The sequence below is a fragment of the Aphelocoma coerulescens genome, unplaced genomic scaffold (assembly GCF_041296385.1).
Source record: "Aphelocoma coerulescens isolate FSJ_1873_10779 unplaced genomic scaffold, UR_Acoe_1.0 HiC_scaffold_211, whole genome shotgun sequence".
NCBI classification, from domain to species: Eukaryota; Metazoa; Chordata; class Aves; order Passeriformes; family Corvidae; genus Aphelocoma; species Aphelocoma coerulescens.
The window spans coordinates 195,750-212,850 of NW_027183557.1; the positions used below are offsets into that span (position 1 = coordinate 195,750).

Below are 17,101 nucleotides of genomic sequence, written 5' to 3' on the forward strand. Positions count from 1 at the left end.
ACCCCTAAATTTCCCGCCCTCCCCCCAAAAACCCCCAAATCCTCCCCAGGAGACCCCAAAAACCCCCCCTCCCCCCCCCCCCCCCAATTCCCCCCTCCCCCCCCTCACCTTGGCCACCTCCTCCTGCAGCTGGACCACCTCTGCCTGCAAGAGACCCCCGTGAGACCCCTCCCCCCCAAAAAAACTCCACCTCCCCCCCTCCCCAAACCCCCCCAAATCCCCCAATTATCAATCCCTTTAAATCCCAAATTCCCCCCAAAAATCTCCTCCTCACAGCCCCCCCCCCAAACCCCCAAAAGGAGCCCAAAATCCCCCCCCCAAAAAAATCCCCCAAAACCCCCCCCCCCCAGACCCTCCCCAATTTATTCCCCTCCCCAAATTCCCCCCCAGACCCTTTTAAAACCCCCCCAAAACCCCCCCCCAAAAAAAACCTCCCAGAGCCCCCCAAATCCCCCCCCAGATCCCCCCTACCTGGGCAGGGGGGTGGTGGGGGGGTCCCTGAGGGGGGCGTCCCCCCCCCTCCCCCCCTCCTCCTTCTCTGGCCGTGGTTTTTGGGGGGGCTCTGGGGGTGCTGTGGGGGGAGGGGTATCAGAGAACCCCCCAAAATTCATCTGGGGGGGCCCCAAAACCACCCCCCCGCCCCCCCCCCAGACCTTTGGGACCCCAAATTCCTCCCCCCAGGGACCCTCTCAGACTGCCCCCCCCCCCAAAGCCACAGGGACCCCCCCAAAAATCCCCCCAAATTCTCAGAGACCCCTCCCTGACCCCCCCCAAAATCACCAGGGACCCTCCCAAACTCACCCCAAAATCCCCCCAAATTCTCAAATCCAGCCCCCCACCCCCCAAAAACCCTCCAGGAGCCCCCCCAAAATTCTCAGAGCTCCCCCCAAACATCCAGGACCCCCAAACCCCCCCCCCCCCCAAGACCCCCCCTCACCTTCAGGGGGGGCCCCCCCCATCCCCTTGGGCCCCATCCTGGGGGGGCTGGGCCGAGCTCAGGGGGGGGCTCAGGGGGGTCCCCAGGGGGGTCTCGGGGGGGCTCCCCCTGCTCCCCCCCCCCTGCAGCCGCCGATTCTCCTCCTCGAGCCCCTCGATCTGGGCACAGAGCTGGGACCCCCCCCCCCCAAGGTCAGAGACCCCCAAAATCGACCCCAAAATATCCCTGGGACCCCCCCAAAAAACACCTGGGACCCCCCCCAGGTCAGAGACCCCCGAAATTGACCCCAAAATATCCCTGGGACCCCCCCCAAAATAACCCCAAAACATTCCTAGGATCTCCCTGGCTCAGGGACCTCCAAAATCAACCCCAAATTACTCCTGGGACCCCCCCAAAACCACCTGGGGACCCCCCCCACCTCCCCCGGGTCAGAGCCCCCCAAAATCCACCCCCAAAACACCCCTGGGACCCCAAAAATAACCCCAGGGACCCTCTGGGGACCCCAAAATGACCTCAGGAGACCCAGACCCCAAAAGTGACACCGAGGACCCCCAAAATGACCCCAAAAATAATCCCAGGGACCCCCAAAATGACCCTGCAGAACCCCCAAAACGACTCCAGAGGACCCCCCCCCCTCCAAGGACCCCCCCAAAAATGACCTCAGAGAAGCCCCAGAGCCCCCCCAAAGAATCCCTGGGATGCTCCCGGTGGCTTTGGGACCCCCCCAAAATGAGACCCTTCGGGGTGGCTGTGGGGACTGGAGGGGGTTGGGGGTCCCGGGGGGGGGATTTTGGGGGGGCTTGGGGGGGTTTTTGGGGGTCCCACCTTGGCCAGTTCCCGCAGCAAGGTGCTGTTCTGGAGCCGGAAATCGTCCTCTTGGCTCTGCAGCTTCCCCTGCAGCATCCGGGTCTCCCCCAGCAGCGCCTCCACCTCCTGGGCACCCCCAAAAATGGGATGGGAACCCCCAAAAATGAACCCAGAGACCCCAAAAATGGGATAGAACCCCCCCAAAATGGGATAGAACCCCCCCAAAATGGAATAGAACCCGCCCAAAATGAGATAGAACCCCCCCAAAATGGGATAGAACCCGCCCAAAATGGGATAGAACCCACCCAAAATGAGATAGAACCCCCCCAAAATGGGGTAGAAAACCCCAAAATGGGATAGAAGCCCCTCAAAATACCCCTGAACCAACCCAGACACCCCCAAAACATCCCCAGGGACCCCCCCCTGCAGCATCCGGGTCTCCCCCAGCAGCGCCTCCACCTCCTGGGCACCCCCAAAAATGGGATGGGAACCCCCAAAAATGAACCCAGAGACCCCAAAAATGGGATAGAACCCCCCCAAAATGGGATAGAACCCACCCAAAATGAGATAGAACCCCCCCAAAATGGGATAGAACCCGCCCAAAATGGGATAGAACCCGCCCAAAATGAGATAGAACCCCCCCAAAATGGGGTAGAACCCCCCCAAAATGGGATAGAACCCCCCCAAAATGGGGTAGAAAACCCCAAAATGGGATAGAACCCCCCAAAATACCCCTGAACCAACCCTGACACCCCCAAAACACCCCCAGGGACCCCCCCCTGCAGCATCCGGGTCTCCCCTAGCAGCGCCTCCACCTCCTGGGCACCCCCAAAAATGGGATGGGAACCCCCAAAAATGAACCCACAGACCCCAAAAATGGGATAGAAACCCCCCCCCAAAATGGGATATAGAACCCCCCAAAATGGGATAGAACCCGCCCAAAATGAGATAGAACCCCCCCAAAATGGGATAGAAACCCCCCAAAATGGGGTAGAAAACCCCAAAATGGGATAGAACCCCCCAAAATGGGGTAGAAAACCCCAAAATGGGATAGAAGCCCCTCAAAAATACCCCTGAACCAACCCTGACACCCCCCAAAACACCCCCAGGGACCCCCCCCTGCAGCATCCGGGTCTCCCCCAGCAGCGCCCTCCACCTCCTGGGCACCCCCAAAAAATGGGATGGGAACCCCCAAAAGTGAACCCAGAGACCCCAAAAATGGGATAGAACCCCCCCAAAATGGGATAGAACCCCCCCCAAAATGGGGTAGAAAAACCCCAAAAATGGGATAGAAACCCGCCCAAAATGAGATAGAACCCCCCCAAAATGGGGTAGAAAACCCCAAAATGGGATAGAACCCACCCCAAAATGAGATAGAACCACCCCAAAATGGGATAGAACCACCCCAAAATACCCCTGAACCAACCCAGAGACCCCCCAAAATATCCCAAAACCTCCCCAGGGATCCCCCAAAATGAACCCGGGGATGCTCCCAGTACCAACAGGGACCCCCAAAATCCCCCCCAGCACCCCCAGAGACCCCCAAGAGCCCCCCCCCCAGGACCCACCTGGGCCTTCTTGCTCTTACTGAGGGCCTGGAAAAAGAAGGGGAGGGGGTCACAAAGGGGTTTGGGGGGGCTCGGGGGGGGTCTCAGGGGCTCTGAGGGGGATTTGGGGGGTCTCAGGAGGTCACAGGTGGAGATTGGGGGGGGGTCACAGGGGGGGTGCTGGGGGGGATTTGGGGGTCCTGAGGGGGGTCATGAGGGGGGATTTCGGGATCTCTGAGAGGGATTTGGGGGGGTTTTTTTGGGGGGGGGCACGGGGGGGGGTCATGAAGGGGATTTGGGGGGTCTCTGAGGGGGATTTGGGGGGTCCTGGGGGGGTCGTGAGGGGGATTTGGGGTTTTTTTGGGGGGCGGGGGTCATGGGGGGGTCATGAGGGGGATTTTGGGGATCTCTGAGGGGGATTTGGGGCTCCTGGGGGGGGGGTCACAAGGGGGGTCAGGAGGGGGGACTTGGGGTTTTTTTTGGGGGGGGGTCCATGCGGGGGTCATGAAGTGCTTCGGGGTTTTTTTTGGGTGGGGGGTCACAGGGGGGTCATGAGGGGGATTTGGGGTTGTTTTTGGGGGGGGGGGGGTGGGGGTGTCACCCTCACCTTGTTGGCCTTGGCCAGGTCCCTGTCCAGCGTCTGCACCCGCTGCCCGCAGCCCCGACAGCTCTGGGGGGGGGGGGTCACAACCGTGAGGGGGGGGGGGGGGGGCTGCCGGGACCCCTCCCCGGCCCTTCGGGACCCCCCCAGGGGACCCCCCCAAGCCCCTCCCCGGCCGTACCGGCGCCGTTCTTGCGCAGCTCATCCGACAGCCGATAGTTCTCGGTGCGCAGCTCCAGCAGCTGCGCCTGGGGGGGATCGGGGGGACTTTAGGGGGGCAAAGAGACCCCCGAGATCCCCTCGAGACCCCCCCAAACCTCCCCGAGACTCCTCAAAACCCCCCCCAATTCCCTATAACCCCCCCCCCCAGGATCTCCCAGCCGCCCTGAGGAAGCCCTGCCCCAACTCCTCTGGGATCCCCCCACGCCCCCCCCGACCCTCCCAGACCACCGGGATACTCCGGGACCCTCCCCAGACCACTCCCCGACACCCCCACAAGCCCCCCCGAACCTCCCCCAGGACCCTCCCCTGAGACTCCTCCGGGGCTCCCCAGGCCCTTCTCGAGCTCCCCCAGTCCCCCCCAGGATCCCCATGAGACCCCCCCCGAGCACGACCCCTCCCGGGACCCCCCAGAGCCGCCCCAGGACTGCCCCAGGCCCCCAAAGCCCCCCAGGACCCCCCCAAGTCCCTCCCCAAGCACCCCCGAACTCCTCCACAGCTCCCCCCCGTCCCCCTTATGATCCCCCCATGACCCCTCCCACGACCCCTCTCAGGCTCCGCAAAGCCCCTGGGGCCCCCCCAGCCCCCTCCCCGAGCCCCCCGGGACCCCCGGGCCGCACCTGCATCCTCTGGAACTCCTCGGCCGACAGGGCCTGCGCCATCTTGGCGCGCGGGACCCCCCCCGCGGGAGGGGGCGGAAGTGGCCGCTCTGCCCCGGCGCGGGGTCATAGAGACGCCAAGGCACTGCCGGGTAGAGGATCATAGAGTTCGGGCCTCCCCGCCGGCCAGAGCGGCGCGGCGAGCATCGAGCTCAGTCCTCCGCGCCGGCCAGAGAGGCCGGAGGATCATAGAGTTGGCTTCTCCCCGCCGAGACCATGGAGAGCGCCAGGGCTGCACAAACCCTTCTCCCCCCGCTGTGTCGGGGGGTCCTGAGGGTCCCGGGAGGGGGTCCTGGGCTGTGTCCCCACTCCCAGAGGGACCACGGGGACCCCCTGGGGGCCTCAGATCCAATAGGGGCTGTAGAGACACCCCCGCCCCCCTCGTTCTTGTGGGGCCTCAGGGACACCATTTGTCCGCTCACGGGCTCCGTTTCCCCCTCAGCTGCCCTCAAACCTGTCATAGGTGACATTTCCACCCTCATCCCCCTCATGGGCTCCATTTGTCCCCTCACGGGCTCCATTTTGCCTTTCCACCCCTCACGGGCTCTGTTTCTCCCTCAGCTGCCCTCAAACCCTTCACAGGCACCATTTCTTCCCTTATCCCCCTCACAGGCACCATTTGTCCGCTCACAGGCTCCATTTCCCCCTCAGCTGCCCTCAAACCTGTCACAGGTGGCATTTCCACCCTCATCCCCCTCATGGGCACCATTTGTCCCCTCATGGGCACCATTTGTCCCCTCACGGGCTCCATTTGTCCCCTCACGGGCTCCATTTGTCCCCTCAGCTGCCCCTCAAACCCCTCACAGGTGACATTTGCACCCTCATCACCCTCAGGGACACCATTTGTCCCCTCACAGGCTCCATTTTGCCTTTCCACCCCTCACGGGCTCTGTTTCTCCCTCAGCTGCCCTCAAACCCTTCACAGGCACCATTTCTTCCCTTATCCCCCTCACAGGCACCATTTGTCCCCTCACAGGCTCCATTTCCCCCTCAGCTGCCCTCAAACCTGTCACAGGCACCATTTCCACCCTCATCCCCCTCATGGGCACCATTTGTCCCCTCACGGGCTCTGTTTTGCCTTTCCACCCCTCACGGGCTCCATTTCCCCCTCAGATCCCTCACAAGTGACATTTCCACCCTCATCCCCCTCATAGGGTCCATTTGTCCTCTCATGGGCTCCATTTCGCCTTTCCACCCCTCACAGGCACCATTTCCACCCTCATCCCCCTCATGGGCACCACTTGTCTCCTCACGGGCTCTGTTTTGCCTTTGCACCCCCTCAGCTGCCCTCAAACCCTTCACAGGTGACATTTCCACCCTCATCCCCTTTAAGGGTGTCATTTGTCCCCTCACTGGCTCTGTTTTGCCTTTCCACCCCTCACGGGCTCCATTTCCCCCTCAGCTGCCCTCAAACCCCTCACAGGCACCATTTCCACCCTCATCCCCCTCATGGGCACCATTTGTCCCCTCACGGGCTCTGTTTCCCCCTCAGCTGCCCCTCAGAACCCTCACAGGTGACATTTCCATCCTCATCCCCCTCATGGGTACCATTTGTCCCCTCACGGGCTCCATTTCCCCTTTCCACCCCTCACGGGCTCTGTTTCTCCCTCAGCTGCCCTCAAACCCCTCACAGGCACCATTTCCACCCTCATCCCCCTCACGGGCTCCATTTGTCCCCTCACGGGCTCTGTTTTGCCTTTCCACCCCTCACGGGCTCCGTTTCCCCCTCAGTTGCCCTCAGAACCCTCACAGGTGACATTTCCACCCTCATCCCCCTCACAGGGTCCATTTGTCCTCTCATGGGCTCCATTTCGCCTTTCCACCCCTCACAGGCACCATTTCCACCCTCATCCCCCTCATGGGCACCACTTGTCTCCTCACGGGCTCTGTTTTGCCTTTGCACCCCCTCAGCTGCCCTCAAACCCTTCACAGGTGACATTTCCACCCTCATCCCCTTTAAGGGTGTCATTTGTCCCCTCACTGGCTCTGTTTTGCCTTTCCACCCCTCACGGGCTCTGTTTCCCCCTCAGCTGCCCTCAAACCCCTCACAGGTGACATTTCCACCCTCATCCCCCTCATGGGCTCCATTTGTCCCCTCACGGGCTCTGTTTTGCCTTTCCACCCCTCACGGGATCCACTTCCTCCTCAGTTGCCCTCAAACCCTTCACAGCCACCATTTCTTCCCTTATTTCCCTCAGGGACACCATTTGTCCCCTCACGGGCTCCATTTCCCCCTCAGCTGCCCCTCAAACCCTTCACAGGTGACATTTCCATCCTCATCCCCTTTATGGGTGCCATTTGTCCCCTCACGGGCTCCGTTTTGCCTTTCCACCCCTCACGGGCTCCATTTCACCTTTCCACCCCTCACGGGCTCCATTTCACCTTTCCACCCCTCACGGGCTCCGTTTCCCCCTCAGTTGCCCCTCAGAACCCTCACAGGTGACATTTCCACCCTCATCCCCCTCACGGGCTCCATTTGTCCCCTCACGGGCTCTGTTTTGCCTTTCCACCCCTCACGGGCTCCGTTTCCCCCTCAGATCCCTCACAGGTGACATTTCCACCCTCATCCCCCTCACAGGGTCCATTTGTCCTCTCATGGGCTCCATTTCGCCTTTCCACCCCTCACAGGCACCATTTCCACCCTCATCCCCTTTATGGGTGCCATTTGTCCCCTCACGGGCTCCATTTCCCCCTCAGCTGCCCTCAAACCCCTCACAGGTGCCATTTCCACCCTCATCCCCCTCAGGGACACCATTTGTCCCCTCATGGGCTCCATTTCCCCCTCAGCTGCCCCTCAAACTCCACGAGTGCCATTTCTTCCCTGATCACCCCCATGCACTTCATATTTCCCCCTCATGGGCTCCATTTTTCCCCTCCTTTGCCCCTCACAGGGAATATTTGCTCCACTGGCCATCCTGTTTCCGGAGGTTTCTCGAGCTCAGTGTCCCTGGAATCAGCTCCAAAGCACAAAATTGAGGCTTTTCAGGGCACCTTAGAAGCTGCTCATAGTCATACGATTATTTTTTTTTTTATGTTTATAGGTCAATATTCTAATATTATAGCTGGTGACTGGTTCTGGTCCCACTTTTCCACTCGTTCAGTATTGTGGTGATGGGAATTCCAATGGCAAACGTATTTTTCTGGGCTTCCTCCAGCTGGAGTGAAGGAAAGGAAGGAAAACCAGCCCAAATCTCCATAAATCAACAAATTCTTCTTATTTCCCTACCTGCTTTTCCTGAAAAGCCTAAAACCTCCCATTCCAATGCTGCAGTCACAGGATCCATCTCACCACAGTGCCAATGAGACAAAACCCAGGCGTTTCCCTTGGTTTATTCCCGAATTCCGTGTCTTTGTGTGGAGATATCCGAGCCAGACCTGACTCCCTGGAGACCCTGGAAAGGCTTTGGGATGTCCCGGCCATCCCTGACAGGCGTTGGGTGCCAAATGTGGTTTAAAGCCTCTTCCCCAGCCTGGAAAGTCCCTGACCAAAGTTATTTTTATCCATTTTTCTCAAACAGATCCCATTAAACCAAGCTTAGCAAAGCCAGTCCTATGTTCCAAATAGCCAAACCCCGAGTCCAGCACCTTCGCTACGACCCTTTGCTGACCTGTCCGGCCCCTCTGGCCGTGCCGACCCTTCCTTTTCACCTGGAGAATCCATGAAAAGATTCCTAAAGCTCCAAAACCTTTTCCCGACTCTCCCGGAGCTCCGAGTCCCTCACAAACTTCCCGCGCTACGCCGTGAGGGGCGGGCTTATGCAAATTTGAGGCAAAGATGAGCGATTTGCATCACGGGAGCGTTATTTTGGGGCAAATTCAGGATTTCTGCGGATCGCCGCGTGCAGGACGCGAGGGAAAAGTGGAGAAGGAGCTGGAGAAAGAGAAAAGGAGGCGGTGGGGAAGTGCTGGGGAGAGGCGGGGCGTGGGCGGGGTTATGCAGATCACCAAGCCGCGCTCATGCAAATCAGGCACGGACGAGCGCGAAAGGCATCACGGGAGCGCCAATTTGGGGGCGATTTTCGGGATTTCGGGCTCGGTGCGCGCGGAGCGCGGGAGGAGAGCGCGGAACGGAGCGGAGAGAAAGAGCCCCGGGGGGCTCGGGAAGGGCCGGGGGGCGGCGCGGGGGCAGCGGGAGGTGCGGGCGGGGCGTGCGGGGCCGGGAGCGCGCGTGGGGCGGGGGGCGGGTATCGCTTCTCGGCCTTTTGGCTAAGATCAAGTGTAGTATCTGTTCTTATCAGTTTAATATCTGATACGTCCTCGATGAGAGGACTTCATATTAAACGGATTTTTGGGCTCGGGAGTTGGACCCGGAGCTTGCTCCCTCCGCTCCGCGCATCGTGCCGGTATTGCAGTGCCTCCGGGAACGGTGCACCCCGCCCAGGGGACATCTCGTGGTCAAAGACAGAGCTGAGCTGGGCATGGATCGATCGTGCTTCTATCGCGATATCAGTCTCGCTGGGGGCCCTCGCTGTGCCCGCCCCGGTGCTCGCTGTGCCCGCTCCGCGCATCGTCCCGGGATTGCGGCGCCTCCGGGAGCGCTGCACCCCTCACGGGGATCTCAGCTGGTCAAAGATCGATTCCCAAATCGCAATGAATGAGTATTGATCGTCGCTTTATCGCGATATCAGCCACGCTGGTGTGACTCGCTGTCACACCCCGGTGCTCGCTATCCCCGCCCCGCGCATCGTCCCGCTGTTGCGGCGCCTCCGGGAGCGCTGCCCCCGCCCCTCACAGGGACATCCAGTGGTCAAAGATAGATCCCAAATCGCAATGAATGAGTATTGATCGTCGCTTTATCGCGATATCAGCCCCGCTGCCGGCCCTCGCTGTCCCCACCCCGGTGCTCGCTCTCCCCGCCCCGCGCATCGTCCCGCTGTTGCGGCGCCTCCGGGAGCGCTGCACCCGTCACGGGGATCTCTGCCGGCCAAAGATAGATCCCAAATCGGGACTTATTATCGTGCTTCTATCGCGATATCAGCCCCGCTGCTGGCCCTCGCTGTCACCCCGCTGCTCGCTGTCCCCGCTCCGCGCATCGTCCCGGGATTGCGGCGCCTCCGGGAACGGTGCACTACTCGCGGGGACATCCAGCTGGTCAAAGATAGATCCCAAATCGGAACTATTTATCGTGCTTCTATCGCGATATCAGCCCCGCTGCTGGCCCTCGCTGTCACCCCGCTGCTCGCTGTCCCCGCTCCCTTCACCGTCCCGCTGTCGCGGTGCCTCCGGGAGCGCTGCCCCCCCGCCCCGGGCCCTGCCGTCGCTCCAAGCCCGTCTCGGCCGCCGCTCTCCCGCTCGCTCTCTCCCCGCTGCCGCCGCACCGACCCCGCTGCCGCTCCCCGCGCTGCGGCCGCTGCCGGGCCCGCGGCTGCCGCTGCAGCGCTGCCGCCGCTCGGGGCTCTCCCGCCCGCCCCCATCCCCTCGCAAGGCCGCGGAAGGCGGCGCCGACTTCTCCTCGCTGCCGCTGCGGCCGCAGCGCCGGGAACGCCGGAATCCCGTCCCGGCCGAGCTCTGGGCAGCGCGGTAAAAACGCGGCGTGCTGCTGGTGCTGAGAGCGGGCTGAGAGCTCGGGGAGAGCGGGGCTGGCTCGGGGCGGCCGTGCGGGCCCTGAGGAGCGGCGGGGCCGCGGCTTTGACCGGCTGAGATCCCCGTGAGGGGGGCAGCGCTCCCGGAGGCGCCGCAACAGCGGGACGGTGAACGGAGAGGGCACAGCGAGCACCGGGGTGACAGCGAGTCACATCAGCGTGGCTGATATCGCGATAGAAGCACGATAAATCTCGGTTTCAGATCTATCTTTGGCCAGCACAGATCTCCGTTAGGGGTGCAGCGCTCCCGGAGGCGCCGCAACAGCGGGACGATGCGCGGGGCGGGGAGAACGAGCACCGGGGTGGGGACAGCGAGGGGCCAGCAGCGGGGCTGATATCGTGATAAAGCCACGATCAATACTCATTCATTGCGATTTGGGAATCGATCTTTGACCATTGGATGTCCCCGTGAGGGGTGTACCCTTCCCGGAGGCGCCGCAACACCGGGACGATGCGCGGAGCGGGCACCGGGATGGGGACATCAAGTCACACCAGCGTGGCTGATATCGCGATAAAGCCACGATCAATACTCATTCATTGCGATTTGGGAATCGATCTTTGACCATTGGATGTCCCCGTGAGGGGTGCAGCGCTCCCGGAGGCGCCGCAATCCCGGGACGATGCGCGGAGCGGGCACAGCGAGCACCGGGGCGGGCACAGCGAGGGCCCCCAGCGGGGCTGATATCGCGATAGAAGCAGGATCAAGCCATGCCCAGCTCAGCTCTGTCTTTGACCACGAGATGTCCCCTGGGCGGGGTGCACCGTTCCCGGAGGCACTGCAATACCGGCACGATGCGCGGAGCGGAGGGAGCAAGCTCCGGGTCCAACTCCCGAGCCCAAAAATCCGTTTAATATGAAGTCCTCTCATCGAGGACGTATCAGATATTAAACTGATAAGAACAGATACTACACTTGATCTTAGCCAAAAGGCCGAGAAGCGATACCCGCCCCCCCCCCCCACGCGCGCTCCCGGCCCCGCCCGCCCCGCCCGCACCTCCCGGTTCCCCCCGCGCCGCCCTCGCCGCCTCCCGGCGCCGCTCGCGGGCTCCTTCCCCAGCGCATCCCGCAGCCCCGGCCCGGCCCCGCTCGCTCCGAGCGCGCCGGACCCCGAACCGCCCCGGGAACGGCGCTCCCGTGATGCCTTTCGCCGTTCGGTTTCCCCCGTCTCATTTGCATAGCCCCGCCCCCATAACCCCGCCCCCCGTTCTCTCCGGGGCGGCCGCGGGGCTCGGAGCGAGACGCGCCCGGGGGGGACCGGGACGCCTTTCCCCGAGCAAAGCCGCGGCCCCGCCGCTCCTCAGGGCCCGCACGGCCGCCCCGAGCCAGCCCCGCTCTCCCCGAGCTCTCAGCCCGCTCTCAGCACCAGCAGCACGCCGCGTTTTTACCGCGCTGCCCAGAGCTCGGCCGGGACGGGATTCCGGCATTGCCGGCGCTGCGGCCGCAGCGGCAGCGAGGAGAAGTCGGCGCCGCCTTCCGCGGCCTTGCGAGGGGATGGGGGCGGGCGGGAGAGCCCCGAGCGGCGGCAGCGCTGCAGCGGCAGCCGCGGGCCCGGCAGCGGCCGCAGCGCGGGGAGCGGCAGCGGGGTCGGTGCGGCGGCAGCGGGGAGAGAGCGAGCGGGAGAGCGGCGGCCGAGACGGGCTTGGAGCGACGGCAGGGCCCGGGGCGGGGGGCAGCGCTCCCGGAGGCGCCGCGACAGCGGGACGGTGAAGGGAGCGGGGACAGCGAGCACCGGGGGGACAGCGAGGGGCAGCAGCGGGGCTGATATCGCGATAGAAGCACGATACTAAATCCCGATTTGGGATCTATCTTTGACCACTGGATGTCCCCGTGAGGGGCGGGGGCAGCGCTCCCGGAGGCGCCGCAACAGCGGGACGATGCGCGGGGCGGGGATAGCGAGCACCGGGGTGTGACAGCGAGTCACACCAGCGTGGCTGATATCGCGATAAAGCCACGATCAATACTCATTTATTGCGATTTGGGAATCGATCTTTGACCAGCTGAGATCCCCGTGACGGGTGCAGCGCTCCCGGAGGCGCCGCAATCCCGGGACGATGCGCGGAGCGGGCACAGCGAGCACCGGGGCGGGCACAGCGAGGGCCCCCAGCGGGGCTGATATCGCGATAGAAGCAGGATCAAGCCATGCCCAGCTCAGCTCTGTCTTTGACCACGAGATGTCCCCGGGGCGGGGTGCACCGTTCCCGGAGGCACTGCAATACCGGCACGATGCGCGGAGCGGAGGGAGCAAGCTCCGGGTCCAACTCCCGAGCCCAAAAATCCGTTTAATATGAAGTCCTCTCATCGAGGACGTATCAGATATTAAACTGATAAGAACAGATACTACACTTGATCTTAGCCAAAAGGCCGAGAAGCGATACCCGCCCCCCGCCCCACGCGCGCTCCCGGCCCCGCACGCCCCGCCCGCACCTCCCGCTGCCCCCGCGCCGCCCCCCGGCCCTTCCCGAGCCCCCCGGGGCTCTTTCTCTCCGCTCCGTTCCGCGCTCTCCTCCCGCGCTCCGCGCGCACCGAGCCCGAAATCCCGAAAATCGCCCCCAAATTGGCGCTCCCGTGATGCCGTTCGCGCTCGTCCGTGCCTGATTTGCATGAGCGCGGCTTGGTGATCTGCATAACCCCGCCCACGCCCCGCCTCTCGCTCGCCCCGCCCCTTCCGTCCTCCTCGCTGTGTGATTGGTGGATCGCGTGCTCTGATTTGCATTGGCTCCGCCTCCTCCCCGTTCCCGGCCAAGGTCCGCGGGCCCGCCCGTGCCTCATTAGCATAATCCTAAAAACCCCTAAAAATCGCCTAAAGAGCCCCTAAACTCGGCCCTAAGCCCGGCCCCGAATCACTAAACCCAGCCCTGAACCCAGCCCTGACCTTAATTCTCAATTCCCACCAGGGGGGACCCTGCACTCATCCCAGGCTCAACCTAAACCCAGCCCTGAACCCGACCTGAACCCGAGTCTAAACCTAAGATAAACCCGGCCCTGAACCTGAGCCTAACGCAACCTAAACCTGAGCCTAAACCCATCCCTGAGCCCAGCCCTGACCTTAATTCTCACCGGGGGGAACCTGCACTCACCCCAGGCTCAACCTAAACCCAGCCCTGAACCCGAGCCTAACCCAACCTAAACCCAAGCTAAACCCAGCCCTTAACCCAACCTAAACCTGAGCCTGAACCCAGCCCTGAACCCGAGCCTAACCCAACCTAAACCCAGCCTAAACCCAGCCTAACCCAACCTAAACCCAGCCCTGAACCCGAGCCTAACCCAACCTAAACCCAGCCTAAACCCAGCCCTTAACTGAACCTAAACCCAGCCCTGAACCCGAGCCTAACCCAACCTAAACCCAGCCTAAACCCCAACACATCACCCCGGCCCTGCTCGGTAACCCCAGCACTAATCCCGAGCCTAAACCCGACCGAAACCCAGCCTAAACCCAGCCCTGAACCCAAATCCCAGCCCTAAGAATCCCCTGACAGCAGCAGAAACCTTAAATCTAAACCCCCCCTAAAACTGCTCCTAACCGGTTTGGACTGGTGGGAACTGGGATGGGGACTGGTCCTGCCCAGTTCGTACTGGTGGGAACTGGGATGGGGACTGGTCCTGCCCGGATTGGACTGGTGGGAACTGGGATGGGCACTGGTCCTGCCCAGTTTGGACTGGTGGGAACTGGGATGGGGACTGGTCCTGCCCAGTTTGGACTGGTGGGAACTGGGATGGGGACTGGTCCTGCCCAGTTCAGACTGGTGGGAACTGGGATGGGGACTGGTCCTGCCCAGTTCGTACTGGTGGGAACTGGGATGGGGACTGGTCCTGCCCAGTTTGGACTGGTGGGAACTGGGATGGGGACTGGTCCTGCCCGGTTCGGACTGGTGGGAACTGGGATGGGGACGGGTCCTGCTCGGTTTGGACTGGTGGGAACTGGGATGGGAACTGGTCCTGCCCAGTTTGGACTGGTGGGAACTGGGATGGGCACTGGTCCTGCCCGCTTCGTACTGGTGGGAACTGGGATGGGGACTGGTCCTGCCCAGTTTGGACTGGTGGGAACTGGGATGGGGACTGGTCCTGCCCGCTTCGTACTGGTGGGAACTGGGATGGGAACTGGTCCTGCCCAGTTTGGACTGGTGGGAACTGGGATGGGGACTGGTCCTGCCCGGATTGGACTGGTGGGAACCGGGATGGGGACTGGTCCTGCCCGGTTCGTACTGGTGGGAACTGGGATGGGGACTGGTCCTGCCCAGTTTGGACTGGTGGGAACTGGGATGGGGACTGGTCCTGCCCGGATTGGACTGGTGGGAACTGGGATGGGGACTGGTCCTGCCCAGTTCGTACTGGTGGGAACTGGGATGGGGACGGGTCCTGCCCAGTTTGGACTGGTGGGAACTGGGATGGGGACTGGTCCTGCCCAGTTTGGACTGGTGGGAACTGGGATGGGGACTGGTCCTGCCCAGTTTGGACTGGTGGGAACTGGGATGGGGACTGGTCCTGCCCAGTTCGTACTGGTGGGAACTGGGATGGGGACTGGTCCTGCCCGGATTGGACTGGTGGGAACTGGGATGGGGACTGGTCCTGCCCAGTTTGGACTGGTGGGAACTGGGATGGGGACTGGTCCTGCCCAGTTTGGACTGGTGGGAACTGGGATGGGGACTGGTCCTGCCCGGATTGGACTGGTGGGAACTGGGATGGGGACTGGTCCTGCCCAGTTCGTACTGGTGGGAACTGGGATGGGGACGGGTCCTGCCCAGTTCGTACTGGTGGGAACTGGGATGGGGACTGGTCCTGCCCAGTTTGGACTGGTGGGAACTGGGATGGGGACTGGTCCTGCCCAGTTCAGACTGGTGGGAACTGGGATGGGGACTGGTCCTGCCCAGTTCGTACTGGTGGGAACTGGGATGGGGACTGGTCCTGCCCGCTTCGTACTGGTGGGAACTGGGATGGGAACTGGTCCTGCCCAGTTTGGACTGGTGGGAACTGGGATGGGGACTGGTCCTGCCCGGATTGGACTGGTGGGAACTGGGATGGGGACTGGTCCTGCCCGGTTCGTACTGGTGGGAACTGGGATGGGGACTGGTCCTGCTCGGTTTGGACTGGTGGGAACTGGGATGGGCACTGGTCCTGCCCAGTTTGGACTGGTGGGAACTGGGATGGGCACTGGTCCCGCCCAGTTTGGTGGGAACTGGGATGGGGACTGGTCCTGCCCAGTTTGGACTGGTGGGAACTGGGATGGGGACTGGTCCTGCCCGGTTCGTACTGGTGGGAACTGGGATGGGGACTGGTCCTGCCCAGTTTGGACTGGTGGGAACTGGGATGGGCACTGGTCCTGCCCAGTTTGGTGGGAACTGGGATGGGGACGGGTCCTGCCCAGTTTGGACTGGTGGGAACTGGGATGGGCACTGGTCCTGCCCAGTTTGGTGGGAACTGGGATGGGGACTGGTCCTGCCCAGTTTGGACTGGTGGGAACTGGGATGGGCACTGGTCCTGCCCAGATCGGACTGGTGGGAACTGGGATGGGGACTGGTCCTGCCCGGTTTGGACTGGTGGGAACTGGGATGGGCACTGGTCCTGCCCAGTTTGGTGGGAACTGGGATGGGGACTGGTCCTGCCCGCTTCGTACTGGTGGGAACTGGGATGGGAACTGGTCCTGCCCAGTTCGGACTGGTGGGAACTGGGATGGGGACTGGTCCTGCCCGGATTGGACTGGTGGGAACTGGGATGGGGACTGGTCCTGCCCGGTTCGTACTGGTGGGAACTGGGATGGGGACTGGTCCTGCCCAGTTTGGACTGGTGGGAACTGGGATGGGCACTGGTCCCGCCCAGTTCGTACTGGTGGGAACTGGGATGGGGACTGGTCCTGCCCAGTTCGTACTGGTGGGAACTGGGACGGTCCCAGGATCTCCTCAGGACCCTGCCCCTCCCCTTCCCGGGCCATGACGTCACGCCCCTCCCCCACCCCGGGGCCCCCCTGTCCTGGGCGTTCCCCGCCCCTCCCCCCCCCAGGGGACCCCAGGCACGATCGTGACTCAGGGCCGCGCCCTCCCCCACCCACAGCTGGATCCGCTCAACAGCTGGAGCGGGAGGGGGAGGGGACCCGGCCCTCCCCTCCCCCACCGCGCGCACCCCGATCTGCCCCTCCCCCCCCCCAAAAAAAAGGGGACTCAGGCGCGGGGTGGGGGAGGGGCAGCACCGGCCCTTTATTACCCTCGGCCCCCCCCCCCCCCCCCGCCGCCCCTCCCCCACCCGAGAGGCAGGGCGGGAAGGGGGGAGGGGGGGGCAATCCCAGTTTGGGGTTAACGATCCCAGTTTGGGGTCGTTTCCCAGTTTGGGAAGAGTTCCTGTCCCAGTTTGGGAGGGATCCCAGTTTGGGGGTCCTTTCCCAGTTTGGACTCCCAGTTTGGGGGGGGGGTGGGGAGCTGCAATTGGGGGTGGGGGGGTCCCTGAACTTCAGAGGGAGGGGGGCTTCCAGTTTGAGCCTTCCCCCTCCCAGTTTGGGAGGGGTCCTCGCCCCAGTTCGGGGCCAACAATCCCAGTGTGGGGGTCCTTTCCCAGTTTGGACCCCCAGTTTGGGGGGGGGTCCCTCCCAGTTTGGGCCCCCCCCCCCCCACCCCAGCACCCTCAGCCGTGGGGGCTCGGGAGGGGCGGCCGGGGGGGTCTTCCCAGCCCTCCCAGTGCTCCCAGTATCACCAGTGCCCCTCCCAGTGCCACCGGCAGCGCAAACACCAGCCCGACCCGCAGGGACCCGCGACTGGGAGGGG

General features: G+C 63.1%; 1 protein-coding gene, 1 long non-coding RNA gene and 3 other non-coding genes across 5 annotated transcripts; 1 reads left to right on the forward strand and 4 right to left on the reverse strand.

Annotated features, from left to right (window-relative positions):
• Positions 1 to 529: 529 nt before the first annotated feature.
• Positions 530 to 3,938, reverse strand: LOC138101197 (GRIP1-associated protein 1-like). The gene is made up of 5 exons (XM_068999062.1): positions 3,899 to 3,938; positions 3,313 to 3,339; positions 1,763 to 1,870; positions 938 to 1,107; positions 530 to 571 (listed from the first exon to the last, which is right to left on the reverse strand). The coding sequence occupies exons 3-4, from the start codon at positions 1,838 to 1,840 to the stop codon at positions 940 to 942; spliced, it is 246 nt and encodes an 81-aa protein (XP_068855163.1). The 5' UTR covers positions 1,841 to 1,870; positions 3,313 to 3,339; positions 3,899 to 3,938; the 3' UTR covers positions 530 to 571; positions 938 to 939.
• A 6-nt stretch (positions 3,939 to 3,944) lies between these two features.
• On the reverse strand, positions 3,945 to 4,804 carry LOC138101199 (uncharacterized). The gene is made up of 3 exons (XR_011147022.1): positions 4,732 to 4,804; positions 4,074 to 4,140; positions 3,945 to 3,961 (listed from the first exon to the last, which is right to left on the reverse strand). It is a non-coding gene; the product is annotated as an uncharacterized lncRNA (long non-coding RNA).
• Positions 4,805 to 8,956: 4,152 nt separating this feature from the next.
• LOC138101217 (U2 spliceosomal RNA) lies at positions 8,957 to 9,147 on the forward strand. The gene has a single exon (XR_011147029.1). It is a non-coding gene; the product is annotated as a U2 spliceosomal RNA (small nuclear RNA).
• Positions 9,148 to 11,103: 1,956 nt separating this feature from the next.
• LOC138101218 (U2 spliceosomal RNA) lies at positions 11,104 to 11,294 on the reverse strand. Its single transcript, XR_011147030.1, has one exon. It is a non-coding gene; the product is annotated as a U2 spliceosomal RNA (small nuclear RNA).
• Positions 11,295 to 12,534: 1,240 nt separating this feature from the next.
• LOC138101214 (U2 spliceosomal RNA) lies at positions 12,535 to 12,725 on the reverse strand. Its single transcript, XR_011147025.1, has one exon. It is a non-coding gene; the product is annotated as a U2 spliceosomal RNA (small nuclear RNA).
• Between the last annotated feature and the right edge of the window lie 4,376 nt (positions 12,726 to 17,101).